Source organism: Brachyistius frenatus, unplaced genomic scaffold (assembly GCF_029030835.1).
Source record: "Brachyistius frenatus isolate BFR_SWC_R1_liver_20210118 unplaced genomic scaffold, ASM2903083v1 Contig_31, whole genome shotgun sequence".
NCBI lineage: Eukaryota > Metazoa > Chordata > Actinopteri > Embiotocidae > Brachyistius > Brachyistius frenatus.
Genome location: NW_027210630.1, coordinates 2758535 through 2783451, shown reverse-complemented (window position 1 = coordinate 2783451; position 24917 = coordinate 2758535). Strand labels below are relative to the sequence as shown.

The 24917-nt window shown below is 40.1% G+C and overlaps 2 protein-coding genes and 2 non-coding genes across 10 annotated transcripts in view; 1 reads left to right on the top strand and 3 right to left on the bottom strand.

Annotated features, from left to right (window-relative positions):
- Positions 1–7419, bottom strand: part of mctp1a (multiple C2 domains, transmembrane 1a) — a 129075-nt gene extending 121656 nt beyond the window's left edge. For 5 of the 7 annotated variants that reach the window (XM_069699884.1, XM_069699882.1, XM_069699885.1 and 2 more), the window contains exon 1: positions 6469–7418. In XM_069699884.1, the coding sequence (XP_069555985.1) occupies positions 6469–7002 (534 nt within the window). In that variant the 5' untranslated portion in view covers positions 7003–7418. Of the gene's footprint in view, positions 1–6468 lie in introns of all 7 variants that reach the window. The other 2 variants (XM_069699880.1, XM_069699881.1) reach the window with 1 other exon arrangement.
- A 3502-nt stretch (positions 7420–10921) lies between these two features.
- Positions 10922–24219, top strand: fam81b (family with sequence similarity 81 member B). The gene is given in 10 exon segments (XM_069699918.1): positions 10922–11265; positions 11498–11540; positions 12085–12292; positions 13506–13624; positions 15958–16087; positions 17462–17568; positions 20033–20168; positions 22113–22314; positions 23933–23998; positions 24001–24219. Coding segments are annotated over 9 exon segments (1065 nt in total). The 5' UTR covers positions 10922–11265; positions 11498–11505; the 3' UTR covers positions 24063–24219.
- trnaf-gaa (transfer RNA phenylalanine (anticodon GAA)) lies at positions 21181–21253 on the bottom strand. Its single transcript has one exon. It is a non-coding gene; the product is annotated as a tRNA-Phe (tRNA).
- Positions 24220–24456: 237 nt separating the features above from the next.
- Positions 24457–24529, bottom strand: trnaf-gaa (transfer RNA phenylalanine (anticodon GAA)). The gene has a single exon. It is a non-coding gene; the product is annotated as a tRNA-Phe (tRNA).
- Between the last annotated feature and the right edge of the window lie 388 nt (positions 24530–24917).

Genomic DNA, 24917 nt, shown 5'->3' with positions numbered 1-24917 from the left:
TGAGACTGGTGATAACACTGGAGGGGAACCTCATGTCACAGTGCAGAGTTCCCATCTTGCGGTGCACAGACTGTTCTCCTGACAGGCCGAGGTATATTTGGGATTTTTCCTCAGAAAGCTGTTGCAAGGGAGGAGTGCAGTTATCAGAGAGGCTAAGATTTGGATTAGAGGAGTGCGGACGTGAGATAGAACAAGGAGACAATGCAGGTAAGGTTATCCCTAAAGGAACATGGTGAGGGCTGATGGAAGGAAGAAAAAGGACAGCTTTTATTTTTTTTATCACTGAGGGCAAGAAGTAACAAAAACATCTTGTAACTTTGCCGCAGACACATTTCAGAGATGGTGTACTGAACAACTGAACTCATGAACACGGGCAACACTGAAAGCAAAGGGATTAGGCACATTACGAACAAATCAGCCACTATGCCCCAGCCTTTTAACTAATATTAAATCTTAATTTTCTGCTCACAATTGCACTTGTCTACAGGTAAAAGCACTCAAATCCTCTACTACAGGTCGTTGACAGATTTTCCTGGCAGAGAAACTGACACACTGGCACTACGAGACACTCAATCACAAAGTGGTGAGCTAAAACCCATCAACGGCTCCAGACGGTGTCAGTCACACTTTTGTCAGGGCGAAAAATGTTTTTTTTCTTTCTCTTCACGATGCCCAGACATCTTCGAGGTCAGCATCAATCATGCGCTTGTCAGCATTTGTTACAACTGATGATCCCCTGAGCTGTAATGAATCCTAATTTAAGATGCCATCACGACAGTTCCAGAACAAGGCCAGAACAAGTTACTGTATGAGCAAAAGAGCACAATAACTAAACTAAACCAAAACAAAATACACTACCGGATATGCAACAAGAACATATTCCAAGAGGTTGGTTATAGTCACCCGTAGTAGCTGAACAAATCAACAAACTATGAGGAATATTTACAAAAGGTTCCACTTAATTCAAACTGTAAACCTTGTGACCACTTTAAGGCACTGAAGATACACAAATTATTATTCTATACGGACTGAGCGTATGACTAATAAAAAAAAAAATTAAAAATCATCTTCACAGACACTGTAGCATTTCAAAATCGTTCAAGTACATCCTATCTCAGTGTTTTAAAAGAATGAAGCGCTTGTTCATTGAGCCAAAAAGAAGTATATTCCCTCCAAACATTGTGATTCACCTTATCCATGAGATTACACAAATGGAAATACCAACCACACACATTTTACACTGGATATATTTAGCATTAGGCTGAGTGTATAGCCTCTGTGACACAAAAACCTACTTCCCTGGTTGGTAAGTGTTAAATATTTTAAAGTACTCCATATGAGCTGAGCAGAAGAAAGACATGACTGAAAACTGGAGACAGAGTACTAAGTCTCAGAGCAGCAACACAAAACGTGCATACTGAATTTTTTTTTGTTATCAAATACCTTGTTTTGTTTAAATGAAATATTTCTCTTTCACATTATGCATATTACAATTAAGTCAATAAAAGTCACTCGGAAACAATGTCTTGACTTCATTATCTTCAGTGGTAAAACATGGGGAATGAAAAAAAAAAAATCAGTAGTGGAAGAAGTATTCAGGTCGTTTACTTCAGTAAAAGTGAAGAAACTGTGGAAATACTCCCAAGACACCTAAAAGTCCTCAATTCTAAACCTTACTTAATAAGTAGCCTACATCATCAGTAAAATGTACTTGAAGTAGGAAAAGTACACACAATGAAGAAAATGCTCCCTGTCTGTGTTTTTCTATTATATATGATGTTTCTGGATTTATATTGCTGTTGAACTAAAGGGCATTTTGGTGACCTATAGTTACTTAAGCTTGTGCCTATTTTAACAAAGTTCAAACTGATAGTTAAGCTACATTAATGCATCATATACCATACGATTATCATTTCTGTTCTCCAAGAAAAGCATGTTCCAGCAAATCCCAGTCACACAAATTCAAAAATCACCACATTTGGAAATACATGTGTTTCACTGAACAGAAAGAGTATATGACAAAGTAGAATCTTAAACGGAGCTTGTAAACTAAAGCTGTCAGACAAATGTAATGGAGTTAAAAAAAAAAAAGTGCAACATTTGCCTCCGAGCTTTAGTGGAGGCGAGGTGTAAACGTGCCTAAAGTGTACTCAAGTAAAGTACAAATACCTCAAAATTATACTTAAATACAGTACTTGAGCAAATGTACTAAGTTGTATTCCGCCACTATCCCACTTTAAGGCTAGTTGTCTCGAGATGTCAGCCTAAAGCACGTAACATCCGCCATGCAACGCTTCACCTCAAGGTGGCGCCAAATGTGCAATTGACTAAACACCCGGAAACACAATGCTACTCCTAAATATAATGGACAAGTTGGACTCGTCCGTGTTGGACCATCACTGGTCAGTTATTGCAGCACTAACTGTGTTTCCTTATAACCTGAAACATACTCGAGCTGCTCTCCACCTTTCGTAAAGACGGACTGGGTTGACGCTGAGGGCACATTTAAATCCGTTGGAAGTCGACCGGGGCGCGAGCATGTATGACCAGCTCAAGCAGCCGGGGGGGGTTTTAAAGATGCCAACTGACGTAGATGCTACCGTGTTAGCTTCTTTCACCTTTGACCTCCGCTTGCTTTGCTGACCCGGACATTTTTCTCGGGTAGAGCAATTTCTGGCTTTCCTATTAGCTAATAGTCTTGACTAAGTCATGTTTAAAAAACAAAAAAAACAAAAAAAACCCATTGTTTTTATCAGTATATGTCTTCTCAATTTTAATGATTTTCTGTGTGGTTTATTTTCTTCATTTATTTAGGCCTATTTGTATTTGCCTTTTCTCAAGACTGTACAATTTAAAAACTGAAAATATGTAATGTGTCTATATTTATGTCCATTATACAGCAGTTTGCAAAGTGATTGAGTCAGAGGGAAACAGTGAATAGCTTGCTTTACAGGCTGATAAAGTGGCATGTTTAGTTAATGAGGTAAAACTCATTTGAGCTACAAAAAATTAAAAATAATAATAATGTATCACACTAGGTAGTCGTGGCAAGAAATAAATCACACTTGTTTAACAGTGATTTAAATTTGTTCGCCATTATGAGTTCATAGATGATCCTATACAGATACTTGAGTATTGTCAGGTCGAGGGATGCACAGGTTTTTGCTGATATCCCATATACTGATATTTTCGAACTCCAGTGTATATATGCACATATTTTTTCCATCTTATTGCAGAGAATATGAAGTCTCTTCTTGTGGAATTAATATATTCCAACTCTTGATCATGGTCCACTGCCAGATACAGACTCAATAGAATTGAATATGTAGCCCACTCATTCACTGGTCAGAAGACTACTTCAACTTAAGTTAAATAAAACAACCCATAGCCTATTTATTTTTACGTAACATTTCCTTTCAAACGAAACTGTAAAATTCATCCTATCTAAATAGGCTTCGATGAGGCTTTCTCAAAGACATTCATTACAAATAGCAACTTGATCCATTTTGGACACACTGCAGATATACTGTTATACCCTCTTTCATGCTCAATGCAAGAGATGTAATGACATTTCACTGCACACGCTCCCTCGTGCCAGGGACATGGCGTAGAGCATTTAGAGATTAAGCTGCCCTAGTCAATATTATTATTTTGTACTTGACATCAGGCTTCTAGCAGGTCAGTCAGGTAATGACAGAAAGGTTACTCAGCCAGAGACTGAAGATTAGAAACCTAACCACAGCATTTACTGAAGAGCAACTCTATTAAGGAAAGGAGGAAGGTGAAATCAAGACAGCGATAGATGCCCTACAAACAAAGACATCCATCAATACTGTTTAGTAAAGGTAACGGAAGTGATGTCAGATCGGAATTGCTTCGGCATCTGTCCATCCATTATCCTGAACAGGGTCACTGAGGGGCTGGAGCCTGGCCCTGCTGACTTTAGGCGAAGCCTGGGTACGCCCTGGACAGTCTATCACAGGGCCAACACAGAAAGACAGACAGAAACAGACTTGCACACTTGCATTCACACCTACGAGCAATTTAGAATTAACAATTAATCTAACATGCATGTTTTTGGAGGGTGGGAGGAAGCCAGAGTACCTGGCGAGAACCCAAGCAGGCACAGGGAGAACATGCAAACTCCACACAGCAAGGCAACTAAAATTGAAAAATAAACTAAAAACTCCATATGTACTGTATAATATGTTTATTTCTTCAAAGGCACAAGTCATTTAGTGAAATATGGTGTGTCCAAAGGGGACTGAGACTTAATATTGGGAATATTAATCTAATCATTTTTTATTTCTGCTGGTGTTTTTCCCTGAAATACACTAAGATTTACTCAGCATTGAAAGCAGGAAAAGTTAAATGTGCTTTTTTTTTTTCTGTGTTGACTCAATGATAGAATTACTTCCAGAGCTTGTCTTTAATCCCTTCCATCACTCACTTTCCAAATCAAACTCTGAAATGGCTTTTGGGTTTTATGCTCCCTATTTTCTTATTTAATTTATGAAATTGTTGCTTGAAGCTGTACATTTTCTCATTCCACTATTAAGAAGTTATACGTTCACCTACTGTAATGCTGGGTTTGTGGCTGACTATAAAATTGCAGGATTTGGAGTTATAATTTGTGTTGGGCTTGGTCAGTGTTTAGGCAGGACATAAATCCATATGCACATGCAAATACATGCAATCAGTGTGCATGCACATGTAAAAATACATCAACCATAGAAATTTGTATTACGGGCTTTTTGGTTATAAGGTTGAGTATTTTTTTTTCCACTTCAATAATTACCCCCCAGGTGTTAATATAGCATGTTAAATTGAATCTCATCTGTTCTCATCCCCTCTCTCTTCACTCCTTCTTCTCTCATCTTAATTCTACATCTTCACTCTTCACATCATCCCTCGCCTTATCTCATCTGACCTCCTCTCATCCCCTCATCATCTCTCATTACCTGTAACCCTGTCTGATCTGTCTTCCTCCCCTTTATTTCCTCTCATCACCCATCATTTCATGCCCTCTTTTATCATTTCTTCTTCCCCTAACCTCATTAAATATCAGACTAAGATCAGGCTGTATACATTACTCCTATGATTGTATATGTATACAGTCAAGCTAACAACAAAGGACTATATTAATATACAATAACATGATAACATGATGATATATTGCTCTCTTCTTTCAAAGCATGTGGAAAGTCCAACAAATGACCAACAGAAGCTTGGATAAACATAGCAACAACAGGAGGTAACTGAATACTAAAACTTTACTTGGCACGGTGATATTGCTGCATATTATGTAACTGCTAAGTGCTGCGATGAAGCTGAAGATCAATTTCAGTGGAGTCACTAGCACTTACTTTCTTTTACCTCTTCAACTGAATACACTGCACTTTTCCTAGAGATTTAATGGATTGGAGATCTTTGCCAGCTTCAATATGGGAGAAGTATACTTGTATGCTAAATCACTTTTAGACAGCTATCTGGATGATGCTTAGAAGCAGGTCTGGGACACTTAAAAGTGGTTTAGATGAAAAGCTTTGCAGTAACTGCTGCCACTGAAACAGAATGCCCTTATGTGCTTTCAAGCCTCTTCAGTATCCTCATACATTACAGATTTTTACTCTAATCACTACTCTTGTCAGATAGTGTTTTATGACTAAGAGTTATAATTTCAAGATTTATTTAATGTCTTAGACTGTGTGTGATTTTTGTGATCATAGCATTCCCAACTAGCCTACACAAGCTGACACATCCCTTTGATACCATTTCTCATGGGGCACCCTGACTCGTTGTTGAGTGGCGTGGGAATATACCTGTCATCGATCGACAACACTGCTGAGGGTTTGTGTGATGCTAACTGGCCACTTTTAATGGAAAGAGAAGACATGATGAACCATCGAGCATGCACGGGCCTGTTGCAGCCACTGTCTACAGGCAAGGACACTGTGACAGACAGACTGTGAAGCCAGGGAACAGTCCCTATAGTGGGACAAAAGGATGAGCAGGCAAAAAGAGGCTGATAGAGACATCACAGCATGTGGCTTGTGTAGAAATCCACTCAGGAAGTCTTTAAAAGGGCTTACAAATCTAGGATTTGTAACATGGAGTGACTGCAATGACATGACAGAAAAAAGGCAGCTTGAAATGTAAGCTTGCTGTTGCCGATGATTGCATAGGTCCACATTGGCACTGTACTCATCTGGCCAATACAGTCCTTGAAGCTTCGGGATAGGGTAAAGAAATCAGTGGACTGGAAAATCAATGAGCGCATCACATGATATAGGAGCAGCACTGAGGACGTCGCAGCACCACCATCATGAAACTTGTCTCCTGTATTTGATTTTCAGAGCCATGAAGTCCAGCCCGCTTTTTTATGGATTTTAATCTTTTTAATAGCCCTGCTTGGTAGTAATGGATAATCTGATAGATGCATTTTGTGCCACACACGTTTTTACTCACAGAATCACTTGCGTTTTTACGCAGCTGCTCCTCCTCTCCCAACATCTCGGCCGGGTCCACCACCAGTTTCTCGAAGCACGCTGAGCCGAGAGAGGAGCTCTTCTGCTGGTACATGATCAGCCGGGACACGGGGAGTTTGGGGCTCCCGTGTACCGTCAGCTCAGGTTTGCTCCCGGTGGCACCGGAAGCTGTGCCAAGGGAACGTAACAGAGACTGTCCGTCAGTACTGGTGCCGGGGATCTCGTCGCTTCCAAGAGACTTGTCTCCTTCAAAAGGCGCCGGCGTTGAGCACAATAGGTTCGGTTGAGACGACGAAAATACCCGGTCCAATTGTTTCTTTTTCCTCTTAAACATCCATAACCCCGATTCTTTTTTGCTGCCCTCCGCCCCCCCGACCCCGCGACGCTCCGATCCCAGTTTAGGACTGAGCCATGGCTTGGTTTTCTCCTGGAAATTCTTCCACATCCTCCGCTGGTAGGACAGAGACTCTTGTCCCCTGGCAGTGCTCTCATCCTTAGGTGATTTTTGCTCCATGGTGCCTGTGCAGCAGCCAGCCAGCCTGAGTACACTCTGTGTAGTGGAGGGATGTCACAGTTGGGCTGCTGCAGCTCGGGTGCACTTACACTGATGATCAGTTTAGAGCGCCAAGACGAGACGCACGGTGTGATGATGAAGGTGCTGTCAGTCTCCCAACGAAACTTGTAGAATTCCTATGCAAGCAGCCCTGTCAATTTTGATGTCACACCGCGCAGTATGCTAGTTAGATGGCAAGAAATCTCATCTTCTGAAGATTTATATCACCTCAGCGGTAAAGTTGTAGCAGATACGGTGACCACTGCAAGATCACCCAAACATTTTTTTTTTTTGCTAAACGCTCCGCTTGGTTATCTCTGAGTCTCTGCTCTGTCCACTGTGATTAAACAGAGATAAGGCAAACTTGCCCATTAATTGTTCTATTCAAATGAAGGAGAAGAGTGCACCGCGCCTCCCTCTGGCCAACCATGTCACTGGATAATCTGTTTGCTGGCGATTGCATAACACAACCCCACAGTGCCTTCTGGAGATATTTATGATTTAATTGTGGATCCCCTGTCATGCCCATCTGAGTTCGTCTCTTTGTAGTTTGATGTGTGTGTGTGTGTGTGTGTGTGTGTGTGTGTGTGTGTGTGTGTGTGTGTGTGTGTGTGTGTGTGTGTGTGCGTGCGTGCGTGCGTGCGTGCGTGATATGTGCATGGTGATTTACACCTTATAGATTCACTTTTTCAAAATACTGACCTTTGTAAAGCTAGAGTTGACCATGAGAGTGAAACCATAGAGCCTTTAAAGACTTGTCCTCTTTTGCGCCATGTTCATGTTTCTGCTCTGTAGCTATGTCTGATGTTCTCCCAACCAAATAGGTCAGGCTTCAGTGAATGTTATCACCCACGTGCAGCAGTGAGCAGGCAGCACCAAGCAGCCTCTCTTCTCTTTTTAGTTGCTGCGCTGCTGCGATGTGTATAATAACTCATTACGTCTTCCCCTCTGGCCCTTTGTTGGAATGCTGGCCTGTTCTGCCCCCTTGGTTAAAATTGTTCCCACATTCACATCAACAAACACTGAGACAGTAACAGTAGAATGAATACCTCCCCCCATCTAACGCTGTCGCACACATGTACACTGAAGAGGTCACAAAATTACCCTTGGTTTGTAAACAGGGTAAATTTTAATTGGTGCAAGTAAAATACAAAGAGGAAGAATGTTATAACAGATCAAACTTAATCACATGACACATTTAGAGAGGAACTGAATATCCAAGGTTCATGTGATACAAGTGCATCACTTGTAGGAGTGATGAGGAAGATATGAGGGCTGTTAATGATGCCTTCTGTTGGGGACTCTTTGCCTTGACCTTCTAATAATGACAAAGCTATTTAATCAGATTTCAATGGTGTGTGATAATTTATAGCAACACTGACTTCTATAGATGAGGGCACATAACTTCTGTCACCTTGTATTTTTTTCTATAGATGCATCTATGACTTACCTGGATTTGTCACAAACAGGAGATAAGGAGCCAAGAAGTTTTTTTTTTTTTGTAGTTTAGGAACTCTTGATATCTAATCCATCCTAACAAAGTAAAATACTTGAATTACAACCGCCCTGCTGCCCTGAACCCCCTTTTCAGTTAAGTAGATGGAAGTGTGAGCATGTGAGCCCAACGATCCTTTTCTACTATCATAGCCTTTTCTATTGGGCTGTTGTGGAAAACACACACACACACACACACACACACACACACACACTGTGTGTGTGTGTGTGTGTGTGTGTGTGTGTGTGTGTGTGTGTGTGTGTGTGTGTGTGTGTGTGTGTGTGTGTGTGTGTGTGTGTGTGCGCGCACACACACACACACACACACACACACACACACACACACACAACAAATACACAGACTCTGTGTTCCTACACTGAATGAAACTGTATCTCACTCAATGCCACTAGACTTCTCTCACTGTGTGATAATGGAGGGTTGGCTTTTGTTTCACTCGGGGAATTGGTCATCATAAATCAGTCAGAAAAAAGCTCACTGTTCCATTGATAGCTACAGTGGCATGTAATAAAAAATACCTACATTGTGGATGGGATATCAAACTGATGCCTTAATTTATTTGGCCTTATTGTATTTGCCTCATTCAAATAATCACATTTTGTTTTACTGTCTCAGCCACAAGAATCAGACATACCTGGTACAAGTACACTTCCTTAGTACTCACCAGAGGGCAGCTACACTGAAGTGATTTCAAGTTTTAGTGCGTTACACAAATAGCTACAGTGTAGTTTTTGAAAAGACTTGAATTTGCATTTTTACTTTAGAATGTTTTCAATGAGTGTAAGGCTCAAACCAACAGCTTTTGCCTGTTATAAAAGTACAGCTTCTGTCATCCTTCTACAACAATGGAGCAGATTCAACAATTCCATGCAAATACCTGTTTCTCCTATCAATGTAAAAAGCCACTCAGAATTTTAATTAAAAGTCTGTAACTTGCATTTGGAAATCTGCACAGTAATTGGCTACATTCAGCTGCATTCAAAGCTCTTTTAGATAAATATTCGATGACGTCAGAGTAGAAATGATCTTGATTGTTGGACTCTCGTAGGCAAACGCAATAGACCCTGATTAATTAAAATGTTAAACCAGTAATGAAAAACAGGGGCACTTTGACAGCACAGTGCTCCACCAAGGCCAATAATCCACTCTACTTTAAAATGCACGACTGGTGATATTACAGTTGTGCCAGTTCTGGTTCTCCCTTTTGAAACCAGTGTCCTCTCGTGCTCTATAATGTCTGCTTGCTGTATTAGGTTAAAGCGAGTACATGTGTACCAGGATTACAGTTACCCATGAGTGTGGATTGTGATTTGGAGTCCTTGTATTTCAAGAATGGCCCATGTTTTGTCACTTTAAATTTTACTGCTATCTACTGGATTTTAAGATGCATGACATTTAGCTAAGGGCTGTACTACGATACGAGTTCAACATACCCAGGCTTTTGGTCCAAACAAAGCTAAAAATCGGTACTACGACAGTAGTTATCAGCTTTCTCTGTTAACCCAGGCTTTCTGCTTTAGGCTCTGAGCACGTTCACATAAGAGGTGTTTGAAGCATCTGACCAATCACAAACATGGATAAGTTTACCGACAGAATAGCAACATATTTTTTAAAAAACGAGGAACAATTAATAATTAAAAATAATGGACTATAATGGAGTTAACCACATAATCCATCTGAAAGCAGCACAGCTGCAGCTGCTAAATGATGGAAGGATGTGCGCTGACTGTGAAAGTGAAGCCGCAGCTGAAATCCTTATCAGAAAGATCTGACTAATTACATGGTGCATTTTTGATTAAATTTATTTATTTATTTTTAGATGTATTCTCATAACGTGTATGAACATTTTAGTATTATCATTTCACCAGCACCAGCAGTGCCCCCTCCCGCCACAGAGGACTGTCTCACTTGGTGCTCCGAGCTCCACAGGATCTTCTCCAATTGGTGATGACATTTTCAGAGAGAATTGATTGGTCAGCAAGTGGTACTTTCTTACGTTTGGATCCAATATTCTACCTCTTCCTCTAATCTCGCTTTGCAGTACACCCCTCTTGTCTCATGCCCTATTTCACAGTGTTAATGATATTGAAAAATTGTGGATCTGCCAAGTGATTTGGATCCGCTCCAAAATTGAATGGGTTCTGCCATGGCCCATGTTACACCCTCGCACCAAGATTCATGAAAATCAGGCTCGTAATTGGTGCAAGTAAAGAAGTACTATTAAGTAACACAATTAGGCCAACTCTGGTGAAATGTTGGATCATATACAATATTTGATTACATCAAATGGCTGTGACTGGTTGTGAAGACAAATATGATTTAACGTTAACATTATTTAACGTTATCAGAGAAAATCACAGAAACGCCATACATACCATCAATATTCCCAGAACACCCTAGTCTAAGACAGCTGGTAACTTTTTAATTGCATTTGACAAAAGTGCATCTAGATGTGTTTTGAGGTCTGTTGTCATGAGAATCGCTGCCAAGGGGACTGATAAGTTTCTTACAGTTGCACCCATGTTCACACTCTCAGGTCAGTGAATATTCTGGTTTACTGAGCTAAGCTGCCTCCCCACATAGACAATACATCATTCTCACATTTCTGTTCACGCTGGCTAGCAGGCACACCCCACTCAGGGAGACCACAGTTACCAAGTGACAACACAAACACATGAACTCAAGCGCTGGCTGAAGAAAAGCACAAACCTGTGAGTATGTTAAAACTGAAAATCACTGCCTAATATATTGCATTAATAAAAGAGAATATTATTATATTGCACAATACCAGTCTCATTATGCCTGCAAAGGAATATTGAATGTTCTATTAAATTAAAAATTAAAAAGTGATGATATATTTAACAGAGGAGTAAAACTAAGAGATGATTAGACACATTTGGATGCTAACCATGATGCCAATATACTTAATGTGTTTCTTTTTAGAAATAAGGATGTCAAGGTTACAGCTCTCTCAGAGTCACAGCAGGTAACTCTTCTTATTGACTTGCTCTATTTTATATTAATTTATTCAAACCAAAACTATTGCTGTGTATATTATAGTTATTTATTTCTAACCTTCCTTAATTAATGTGGGTGACTCATTCAGTTTTAAAAATCAATCTGTTTTTGAGATATAGATAAGTTCTATTTCCCCTGCTGATGGGATGGAAATAAGGTTGGGAACCATTCTAACAGTGCTGTGAATCACATTGATAGAATTAATCCTTAATCCAAAAATCGCATCAGGCCGGGTGACACAGCACACATAAAGACATGACCTGAGGGCTTGAAAACCAATACGCATCATCTCATTCTGTCTATTATTCTTCCGGGTGGATGAATGCTTTGTTTATACTGTAACAGGATTTTTTTTTTTTTTCTTTGTAAATTAATTTGTGCCTCCAGTGTTAGAAAATGTTTGCATGATTTGCAGCATGTGATGTACATCTTTCAGTTACCAAAATCACTAACATAGAGCCTCTAAAACATAATGACTCAAAGCCGGGGTTTCTGCTTACCTCCTGATTAAGGCCTGATGTCTTGGAAGGTCGTTGGAGCAGTCAGGATAAGACACTGGCTGTGCTGCTGGAGCAGGCAGTTAGGATCAAAGAGGAGGTGGCAGCAGGTCTGCAGTCCAACCACGGCTCTGTTCAAGCCGAGGCACTTTCCCGCAAGCTGCTGGAGAATCACATACTCACCATTACACGCATTGTCAAACAGCTCAGCATGGACATACAGGTATACAAGTGGGTAAAAGGTGAAATTTAGGGGGTAGATGTTTCGACAAGCACATTTGTATATGCAATCAATTACTGTACCAGTTGTGTTCTTTTCTCTTTATGCTTGTTTCATGTTGAATATGTTTTACTTCTCATCCTGTGGGTATTATGGGTTGACTGTCTCCTTTTCTTGCGCACACTTTATCTTCTCTCTTCACGTCTCATTTGTTGTGCAGCAGACTCATGCCCAGTGAGTTTGATTACACCTGATAGAATGGTGCAGTGTCTGAATAAAACTTATTTGACTCCTCATCATCACCATCATCAGCTCATGCACATTTTGTCTGTACAAGCAAAACAAAAACAAAAAGAATGATGTTGTATCAGGTTAAATAAACACTGTCAAGTGATGCACTTACTTTGAGCAAACAGCAGTCAGAAGAATTACTGGAAAGCGCATGGAAATTTGACTCATGACACAAGTGAGAGGATGCTGGGAGTCACAACATTAATCCCCACTCTGATAACTGCATTATAGAAGTAGGGCACCAAAAATCCCCCAAAAATTCTTGAAGAAATTGTATTTACTTGATTCCTGTTGTTCTGGGTTTTGTACCCTCATGGTTGAAATGCACTTGTTATAAGTCGCTTTGGATAAAAGCGTCAGCTAAATGAAATGTAATGTAATGTAAAAAAAAAAAAGAAATACACAGCTTCATCAGTGCACATCAAATGGCCCATTAGCACGATTAGAGGCTATCATTATCTGAAATATTACATGAATGCCTACAAGCTAATTCATTCTCAACAAGAAGTAAGAGGCAAAGTCGTGAAGTGAATGCTCTGCTGAATCAAATGAAAAGACTAATCATATCATTAATGTTTACTCCCATGATAAGCAGAGGGTTGTCTCTTTGATGTTAGGTTATTGCACACGTGATTGGCCTTTTCAAAAGAGTGATTATTCATGCAAATGTGGTGATGACACATCTGCCAATTTGATGTTATCTTTCTAACACTCAGTTTATATTGACTGCATTAAAATGGAGAACACAAAGTGAATGAAGGTTGAATTATTAATTATCATCCACAGCTTTCTGCCAGGTCCTAATGAACCATTTTTATATTTTCTCAACTACATCTTGTTTTACATTAAAATGCCGACAAAAATATTATTCTTTTAAAATGAAATAAACATTGTTCAGCAAATATACTGTCTTTGTCCTGCGTAGGCACTGGACAGACAGATCGCCCAGCGGGACTCTGTTACCTCTGGAATTACACTAGCTGTTCACAACCTGGACCAGAAAAACCTGTCTGGCATTGGAGACCTAAGAGGAAGAGTAGCCAGGTAAGCACACCTGGTCGTGGGTCAAATATCGTCTTCAAAAATGTCTCCAAACTGAACAGAGTGTGATAAGTAAAACAAAGCATTATTTAGATAAATTAAACAATTAGAGTGATCTGACCTACCCTGCTGATACCGTATATGTTTTTCATTACTTCTAATGAAGGGAGATTGCATAGCCTGCATCCTGTCTAGCAACTCTTGGCAGTCTCATAACCTCCAGTCCATCGTGGCACATACAGACACACACATGCAATTATTTGTTCTCACCAGAGTGAAGTTTCTAGCTTTGAACATACTTTAGGTGCTGATTAGCACTTGCTCATTATTCTGTGTATGTGCAGATTGCATTTATTTGATTGGATTGCTCTGAAGTGTCTGTCATCTCACATGCATCAGGATTAGTGTTTTTGCTGTGTAGCCACAGAGGCTCAATTATTTTGAACCTTCCTGTGGCCAATACATCTGAGGAAACGTAATTTGTCACATCATATATGTTGTTGTCGTTTTTTGGACATCTTATTTCACAGCAAGTATGCCTCCTCCATTGGGTTTCAGAGGTCAGCAATGAGAAGAGAGATTGCCTTTTACTCAACAAAGCTGATTTATTGTTCAATAAAGGCAGCAGAAAAAAACTCAGCTACTCAGTTTAATGACCTCTTGCATATTAGTTATAAATTATCAAGTAAGCTAAGGGCCAGTGGATTTTGATAAAGTGTGTTTGTCAGTGCAGCCATTTATGGAAGCACTGTAGTGGTCTACAGAGAAATAAGCCAAATTTCACACTTTGCATCTCAGTAATGAGCTGCTGGATTATAACTGATCACAAATATTATATTGACTCCTGCAGAAAGGGCTAATAAAGGCCAGAGGATAGAGCCTTTGCAGGCTTTGTAATGGTATCTGGTAAGTGTATAAATAAAAAAAAATCTTAAACCAAGGCTGGAAGGAAGAGAGCTGGGCTGCAGCGCTGATAAATAAGGGTTACCGCAGTTCATGCTGGTCACACAAACTAAACAGAGAATACAGTGCATCCGGAAAGTATTCACAGCGCTTCACTTTTTCCACATTTTGTTATGTTACAGCCTTATTCCAAAATGGATGAAATAAAAAAATTTCCCTCACAATTCTACACACAATACCCCATAATTATAACATGAAAAAGACATGTTATACACCTGTCTATATAAGGTCCGACAGTTGACATTGCATGTCAGAGCACAAACCAAGCCATGAAGTCCAAGGTATTGTCTGGAGACCTCTGAGACAGGATTGTATGGAGGCACAGATCTGGGGAAGGATGCAGAAAGATTTCTGCAGCATTGAAGGTCCGAATGAGCCCAGTGGCCTCCATCATCTGTAAATGGAAGAAGTTTGGAACCACCAGGACTCTTCCTAGACTTGGCCGCCCGGCCAAACTGAGCGATCGGGGGAGAAGGGCCTTAGTCAGGGAGGTGACCAAGAACCTGATGGTCACTCTGACAGAGCTCCAGCGTTGCTCTGAAGAGAGAAGAACCTTCCAGAAGGACAACCATCTCTGCAGCACTCCACCAAGCAGGCCTATATGGTAGAGTAGCCAGACGGAAGCCACTCCTCAGTAAAAGGCACATGACAGCCCACCTGGAGTTTACCAAAAGGCACCTGAAGGACTGTCAGACCATGAGAAACAAAATTCTCTGGTCTGATGAAACAAAAATTTAACTCTTTGGTCTGAATGCCAATCGTCATGTCTGGAGGAAACCAGGCGAGGCTGCAATTGCTGCCAAAGGTGTTTCAACAAAGTATTGAGCAAAGACTGAATACTTATTACGCGTTATATTTTTGTTCTTTATTTTTAATAGATTTGCAAAACTTTTGAAAACTTTTTTCACTGTCATTATGGGGTATTGTGTATGTAAAATTTTGAGGACAAAAATGAATTTAATCAATTTTGGAGTAAGGCTGTAACAACAAAATGTGGAAAAAGTGAAGCGCTGGGAATACTTTCTGGATGCACTGTATGTTAGAAGTAAGGTTTTGCATGCGAGAGGCTGTGAAGTAGTTTTCCACAAAGTGCTGTTTCTATTTGGTGACAAATCTATTAAACAGACTCATTCATCAACAGATGCAAACACAACCACTGGAATACTCAAATGTGTTTGTTCAGGATTCAGCAGAGCCTTCTTTTGGATTATTTTAGTTGACCTTGTCTGATTGTGTGCGCTTTGTACAGAGCTTCATCCCTGTGTTCCCCAGCCTTTTTGCTCATCTCCCTGTCTTCACACATTTCCTTATCTCACTTTTCTCATTCAGTGGTCCCTCACCAGGCCTTTATGCTTCCCCACCTATTATCTCAGGTGTGATGCCAGCATCACCAAGCTGAGCGCTGGGGTGAGCTTTGGGGAGCAGCAGGTGTTGGGACTGCAGAAGGACATCACAGAGCTCAGGGCAGCTGTGGATGTACAGTTCAAAGAGCTGGAAGTCAAGGTGGGACACGGTGCATCCATGCTGACAGAGGGTTTGGCAAAAGAGACATAAGGCAGCAGTTCAATAAAAATCCACACTATGTACAAAGCAGCTGCAACACTAAAAGGACATCTGCAAGTCTGTTGAAGTCAATACTTTTATGATGCATAGTTGGATGTTTAAAAAAATCCTTATCTCTGTCTCTTCATGACATCACAATTTGGCTAAACTGTACAAAGGACTGCATTATAAAATCTGTAATTTAACATTGCATTGTTGCATTGCATTGTGTATTTTGAGCTATAATAGCAGTATGGCTCTTGAGAATGCAATGAAAGTCAATCCAGATGTGAGCATCAACAACTTTTCAACAGTTTGCTATGAACTTTTGTTCAGGAAGGGTTTTTGGATAAATTGAATAACTTTGGAGACATTCTGACTTTCCTTTTCACATCACTGATTACAATGTTTTGTTTTCAGTGAAACGTCTCAACAACTATCAGAAATTGCAGTGAAATTTGATAAAGACACTGCTCACCCTCGAGCACTTTCATCCAACACCACCAGCGGGTCAAAGTTGGCCCAAATTTGTGTGCATTTTAACATGCTGATATTAGCATTTACCTCAAAGCATTTAGCCCTTACCTCTCCTCTGTCCTCGTGAAATAAAGAATAATGTTCTGTTTTGTCAATGTATTAAATGTAAAGTAATGATTGCATTCATCCAAATGCTGCGTGAATGGAGGAAATAATCTGACAATATATCTATGAGTTTGGCTGTTTATCCAGGAGAAGACAGCTGGCTGTTTGGCATGTGCTGTGGAGCTTACTGCTGCTGTGTGGACTGATTTATCAAGTAAACTCAGGCTCAGCCATCACCACCATGTGAAAATAAAGTAATGAGATGTGAAATTAATTCAAACGGGGGATATCAAGGTCTCAGAAGAAGCTTTTAGTGCCCTTTGTGTCCAGTTTATTTTAGGAGTTCAACATTACATATTTAAAAAAAAACACTAAAACCCTGGATTAAAACACATATGGCACATGTTATAATGCTCTCCATCACTACTAAATCTAGAGCCAACCTCGACTGCCCTCAACTCACACACTCACACTGATTCAGTCAGCACTCAGTTGTGTTGGAGGCATCGGGTGGTAAATCACTGTGCTGGCAGCGCATTAGCTGTGGACCAGTGGTCAAGCATGTACCATAAAAATAATTGAAAACGCAGAGGAAGTGGGTCACCACTGTTACGCCCAGTCCTAAGCGGCCGCAGAAGTGCTGCACTGGCGCAATCAGCTCAACTCAGCAGAAACCAGAGGGTAGAGGTCAGTAAACTAAGCTGGCACCACAAGACGCTCCAACAGTACGTGACTGTGTTTTTCTATCATTAGCTTCATCGTGACCTCCGAAGACTGGAGGCCTCATTGACACAGCATTCCCAGAACCAAAGGAGCTCCATGTCTGAACTACACGGACAAGTCAAAGTACTAGAAGACAGGTAAGGCCTTTAATTGAAGAGTAAACACAAGCCCAACACACCTGAATTCCTTCTAATGCTGAAGCCTGTATTACTTCACTATCACAAAAAGGGGCCTTCTGCTGATACTCATATACTTGTGTTGCATTTGTTACAGTGCTGAGAGCAACAAATCTTGTGTGCTGGTGCTCATGATTCATGGAGACATACTTCTATAACATATTGTAGTAATTCACCTGGTCAACACACCAATGTTTTTTGAAGAAATCAGGTTGCTTCTCAACACTGCAATGTATTATTTAATATTTGCATTATGAATTTTCACAATGAATGTCTCCATGTTCCTTTAAAACCACTATGTTAAAAATGTCAATTTATAATTTAAGCAATCTTAATACCAGATTTTTTTACAACAAATTTTACAATATTCTAGTCAGTGTGTTGCTTGGCAAATTTGCCTTTCAGCACAATCCTCAACTGACTAATTTACTGAGTTACTTATTGGCTTGTCAGTCCTAACTCTTTTCAAAGTCATTGCCATCTCCAAATATGAGTGCAGGAGGCACACAGAGGATGTTGGTTGATTTTATGAACCCCGCTGATGATCTCAGATGGCGGCAATGTGCAAAAAGAATTGCATGGGGAGACAAATTAATATGTTGTAATAATATTTCAGATCTGTAATGGAAATCAGTTCACTGCTCATGTTCTCTAAAAAAGAATAAATAAAAATAGATGAAACGGCAACTCTGAGTTTCTGAAACATATCTAACAACAAATAAAAAAACATTTTTTCATACACCTGATTAATGATACACCAAGTGACTGGGATCCTTTGCAATTTCCTGTTCATCCTGTTATATTGTGTATGTTGCCAGATATGCCAGGCCATAAGAAACTTTAGTCCTCTTCTTAGGCTACGTAAACTAAACAGAAAAGCAGCTGCACACAGAAAGTTGTTAAGGAGCATCTTACATTCCTTACATTAAACTGGTCTTAATCCTGGCCACAACCAGAGTTCAGTTAGTTCTACACAGTGTTACAGTTTCAAAATAGAAAGGACCCAAAGGCACAACACTGAGGTTGGCTGAAGCAAACATTGAAGTTTACTTACAAGGATTTGTTATAGTAACATGAGTTCCAAGTTCAGGCAGGGTACCATGACAAAAAAAAAAAAACACTGACAAAGATACAGAACTCCAGGAAACTAAGGTTTGCACTTCAACAAATGAAAACTGGGAGTTAATATACTGAGTTGGCTGATTGCAAAGTGGCTGCAGGTGGAGCAAACTGGGGACCTGGGCGCAGATGAAGTGGGCGTGGCCGACAGGGGACTGGGCATGGACACAGAGGGAGAGACAGGGGACCGCTAGAGTGATGGTGATACAGGGAATAGCAGAAAGACCAAAACTGTGACACACAGCTCACAAAAAACAATCAAACATGTTCGAAAACATCTTGCAGACAACAGCATAAGGACCATAAATTAAACAGCAGCACACTAACCCTTCACATTATGTGACTGATGAAACTCCATGAAGGCAGGCGGATTCTGAAAACTGGTCAAAACCCAGCCAAATCAGCTGCAATGTTATCTCGTCAACATTAACCGGATTAGCCAGCCAGAATGATGAACTAAATGAGGTGTTGGTGGAGAGACAGTCGACATTCATTAGTAGCATGAGTCAAACAGAGGCACACAGAGGAGGATTTGCCTCATTGATTGTTTTAAGAACACTTTACATTGGAGAAAGAAGAGGAAAGAAGGTCAAGATGCACTGCCTTTTGTGTCCTATAGTATAAAACAGCTCACACAGTATTTCTATCAGTTTGTCTAAGGTCGCAGGTTCCATCTGAGACGTTTTAACATTGTTAGTAAGTTATGTGAGTAATGGAAAGCACTTCCAGCTATATACTGAAAATGGCAACCTCTTTTTCAAAGAGACGGAGATTTGTTCTGAACAGATACATTGTTCAGAGCTACAATTCAGAGGCTGGCATCAAGTCAAACAAAAAACAAGTGACATTATTGCTGAGTGAATCTGAGCTGAATTTTTTTTTACCAAAGAGTGCTTTTGTAAACACAGCAGCCGAACGTGAAGCATCTTTCTATTAAAATAATTGACTGATTGTAAATTATTGATTTATGATGGACACTGTTTCACACCACAGACGTTTTACGTAGTGGAAGTTGTTTATAAGACATGGATGTGCTAATAAAACATCGGTTTTGGAAACCACTAAATCTTTTTTTCTATTTTTTTTTTTACATACCAAGTGAAGCCCAGTATGACCATTATATAACAAAAATAAAATAACAGCAAGCATTGTCAGCTCTCAAATATTCAGGTTTCCAGGTATTAGGCAGTCTATATGCATTCCTGAGACACAATTAAAATCGACTTTCCCAAATGTGTTTTCGGTATCTGATTTCAAAGTAAAGCCGACTTCATTTCTTTGCTTTCTGTTCCTGGTGTCTTTGCAGGATGTCGGGGGAGCTAAAAGAAACCAAGGAGCAAACAGAAGTACTGAGGAAGTGGACAGAGCAACAGCTCAACAGCTCCATCCAGACACATGCACAGGGCAGCCAGCAGCTCCGCTCACTACTACAAGACAAAATGGTACAGTACATTCCAGTTTTAAATACACTGTGCACACAATTTATGCAAAGATGTCAACAATGACAAAATGCATTTTTAAGCATGGACATGTTATTTTCAATTGAACTATAAACCTATGACATAATTAGGCTCCTCCTCCTGATTCATGCAGTACAGAAAATATCAAATGTACTGTTGAGACTACAAGTCTTCTTGTGGCGACATTACAATAATATCTCAAGTAAAATTGTCCTAAATTTTCTCAGATGTTAAGCAGTATCATCGTAGCTATGTAAGATTTGTTTTGGACTGAATAACATGTGATGTGAAGTGATATCACTGGATATTTCTTCATTACTTGTTTAAACGTTCACATTACCGCTCACTTTTTCGGACTTCTCGTGCAAACAGTGCAAACCACTGTTGCGTGAAGTTGTGAAATCAGCTCGTATGCTGTATTGTCCCTTGTTAACTGAGAGGGCCTGTAAAGGCCATTTGTGTGTTCAGATACAAACTAGGGACCTTTAGATCTTCAGTCTAACGCTCTCTCCATGTGATGCCCAAGATCAGATCAGCGGGAGGGACACTACACATGATATTTTGTTAGGGTTGGGATTAAAAATAGAGTTAGGGAACAGTTGATTGACAGTTAAACAACGAGCTGGAGATGCTTGGGAAGGATATTATGTACATCTGCAGCAAGGAGACGACTATGTCAATGACTGATGACATCAACTGAGGAGGAAAGCCTTTTTACTGTGAAGAACAAACCATTTTACATCACAACCCTGTAGGTGACGGTGATGATTGTTTTTTCACGAGCTTTATTCTTATCTTTAAGCCCTCTTCTGTTTAGACTGCAGCTATATTAAATTTAATCCGTCTTTAAAAACCAAACAGATGGTCTTAAACTTGAAGAAGCCCACTTTATGGGAAGTTATTAATAAATATTTGTCCATTGCAAATGTATTAAACATACAACGCTATTTTGTGATACTTTTTTGTCCATTTAGTTACAATAGGAAAGACACTTTGCCGAAACCCGGGATCGAACCAGGGACCTTTAGATCTTCAGTCTAACGCTCTCCCAACTGAGCTATTTCGGCTTCTTTACAATATCACTTAGATTGGATTAACGGCCCGTGTCTGGTTGTAATTGTCTTTTTTTGTGAGGAGGCTTATAGAGGGATATGATTGATGAATTAGGGATAGGGTTAGGATAAGGGACCAATGGATTGACAGTTAAACAACCAATCACAGCAGCGTACACTTTACAACCAAGCACAGTAGGGTTTAGAACGTTCGTCCCCCCCAGCTGATCCAATCTAGTTCTAACCTTGGCGTCAACTTCAACTCCACCATATGACATACAGACATACAGATAGAGCGAAGCAAAAATTATCACAGTACTACTGACATCATAGTGACTTGTGAAAAAAAGTATCTTGTGAGTACATTTTTTGACTATTTAAATTGTTTTATATTGAATCATAGTAACTCCCTAAATAAACTACAGTGCATACATTGATTGAGCTGTAGGAAGACTAGATACAGTATTCATTATTACAGTTGATATGACTGACTCTGGCCCGTACAGGGATCGAACCCGCGACCTTGGCGTTATTAGTACTACGCTCTAACCAACTGAACGAACAGACCATGAAAAATTGACAATTGTGACGTCATACGCAAATAAAGAAATATATAAAAATAACTTTCAATGCAGAACAGAACACTACTTAAGTTATAGAGAAAACAACTCCATATCAAGGTTAAGTTTGAACTATTTTTGCCTTGAAATAACTTTTGTTTCTTTAGATCTGAGAAGAAGTTATTATTTCACAGTTGCCAATGTCAATATGTGGCTAACTTTAAAAGAATGTTCGGGGCAGTGAGAGGATTAAAAAAAAGCTCAGTAAAGTTCTTTAGGTTTGAAATCTTAATGTTCATGTGTTGTGTGTTCAGTTAAAGTTAGAGTCCACATTGGTCGACCGTCTGCTTGCACTGGAGGCTCGCGTGGATCAGTTTGAGCTGCAGCGGAACCAAACCGACCGCCGTCAGTCTGATCTGCTGAAACGCTCTGAGGCCAAACTCGGTAGAAGAATGACCTCAATGGAGAACATCCTTCATCAGGAGCTGCAGCTGCTCAAACAGGAGTACCACAAAGGTGTGTGATCACCGTTGGTAGCTTGCTGTCATCAGTGAGGAAACACACGCACGCACACACACACGCACGCACACTCTACTGCAGACGTCAAGGATAAAACAGACATGCAAGAGACAGACACAGAGAAACTGTTACAGAAAAAAAAAAACATGAATTTCACATGTGCAAAAACCCATGTGATCACATGGCCACACACCTGTGATTGTGCACATGTGAAACGTGTATTTTGCCCATGGGAGCGTTTTCTTAGTGTAATGTGTGAAGCCCATGTAGATTCCCACGTGAAAACTCTTTCACATATTTTTCCTGTGTTACCATATGTTGTAACATGTGGTAAACATGTTCCATACATGTGGTAAACATGTGTCCCGTGTGGAAAACATGGAGAAGTCGTGTATCTTTTCTGTAAGGGAACAGATATTCATCATAAACTCGGTAAACTGTCATGTGATTCATTTCTTTGGCCCACAAATTAAATGTTTAATATCTGAGTTAATGGCAGTGATCAATGACTTTGTGATGACATCTTAGATTAAGCGTGAGGCGTGAGCTCTATTTAAATTATACTGATGACAAGGGGAAGCAGCACTGGCATGCACCGGAGGTAATTTACCTAATTCAGAGCCCTTCCATCTTATGTGTCATGTTGTTTCATCAAATGGTTGCATTAGTATACATTTTAAACTTAACAATGTTGACAATCATAGTGTGAAAGTGGGTCTGTGTATTCCACTTATCATGTAGGCATAAAGCTGCTTCATGTACCACAAAGCTAGTGAGTAACAGCAGAAGCCACAGGAATACACAGACATCGAGCCAGCCCAGTACAGTACCTCAACTCCCCATCATGCTGCCGTTGACATCCGTCCCCATCTCATTTCCCACGAGCACCGGCATTAGATCTCAAACCTGCCCCCCTTTCTCCCAGTCTCTCTCGATCTCCGGCTCTCATTAAAGTGTAGACATATAGAAAAGAAGCAGGACCTCCCTCAGTAAACAAGACCACGAGTAAACTGATATATGAATCACCGCTCAGCGAGAGAGCCACTCATCCATTGCTCTATTTTAAGTGTAGGATGAAGAGATGGAAGGAGATGGTAAGAGAAGGGGGGGGATCAGTGCATAATTCACGAGTGTCGTAAATATTTGTGGATAGGCAAGCAAGGAGGCTGAAGATATTTAATATCCCTAAGGAAGTCTATCCTCCCACCACACAGTCACTAACTTACTTCTCAGAGTAAATGCAATATTGAAAAATATATTAGTTTTAGACAGTATGTTGTCAGCTAACCAATGAGGGTATAACTGATGAGTTCCTACCACAGACAATCTTAACTGTAGATAAGAAAGAGGGACCACTGGGACATGGGAGCAAAATAAAAGCTCACGTTAAATCGAAGTAATATTAGCAGAAATGTGACATGGAAGGTGATGGCCAACACAATGACATATCACAAAGTTAACGTTCTAGATGGTTATGAGTAATGAACAAGCAGACCAAAAGTTCTTACCAATACAAATACAGCACCACGGCCATGACCACCAATCACCAGAATAGTGCTCACCTGGAATGCATTGTGTGGTGATGATATGCACACCGTGCCTCTCATTTGGACAGGGTTCCTGTCTGTGCATGATGCAATTGAGTCCCTGAGGCAGATATGTGACATCAAATCCCGCCTTGACAAGAAAAGCTTCACAAGGATATCAGGTACACCTGCAGCAATGTGACAGAGCTGAAACACTAGTGACATCAACTGAAGAGGAAAGCCTTTTTTTTTTACTATTAGAACATATCCCGAAGCAATAGCTTAATTCAAACCCTTTTAAACCCCAACCCTGTGGGTGATGGTGATGATTGTTTCTTCACTAGCTTTATTCTTATTTGATGAGCCCTGAGCTGTTTAGACTATATTTAATGAAATCCCTCTTTGAAAATATAATAAATGGTCTTAAACTTGACCATATATTTTATGAAATATATTTCTACATTGCCAATATCACTGAAATATATGGCAACATTTGTGATTAATTAAATTCACCATGTGTGCATCTATAGTATATCTACTTCAACTGCTTAGTTGAAAGTGCCTGTGCATGGAAAGTCCATTTATTAGTACGGATATAATAGGAAAGACACTCTGCCGAAACCCGGGATCGAACCAGGGACCTTTAGATCTTCAGTCTAACGCTCTCCCAACTGAGCTATTTCGGCTTCCTGATGACGCGTTTTAGATTGGATCAGCCGGAAGTACAGTCTGCCCGTGCTCAGTTTTTATTGTTTTGTTTTTTTGTGTGTGAAGAGGCTTATAGAGGGATATGATTGATGAATTAGGGATAGGGTTAGGATAAGGGACCAGTGGATTGAGAGTTGAACAACCAATCACAGCAGCGTACACTTTACAACCAGGCACAGTTGGGTTTAGAACGTTCGTCCCTCCAGCTGATCCAATCCAGTTCTCACCTTGGAGTTGATGATTAACACATCATGTGTTTGTTAGCAAACGATCAAGGTACATAAGACACATTCTATTTGATGCTATAATTACATATAAAGTGCATTATAATCGGAAGATAATGACATCATAATGACTTGTGGAAAA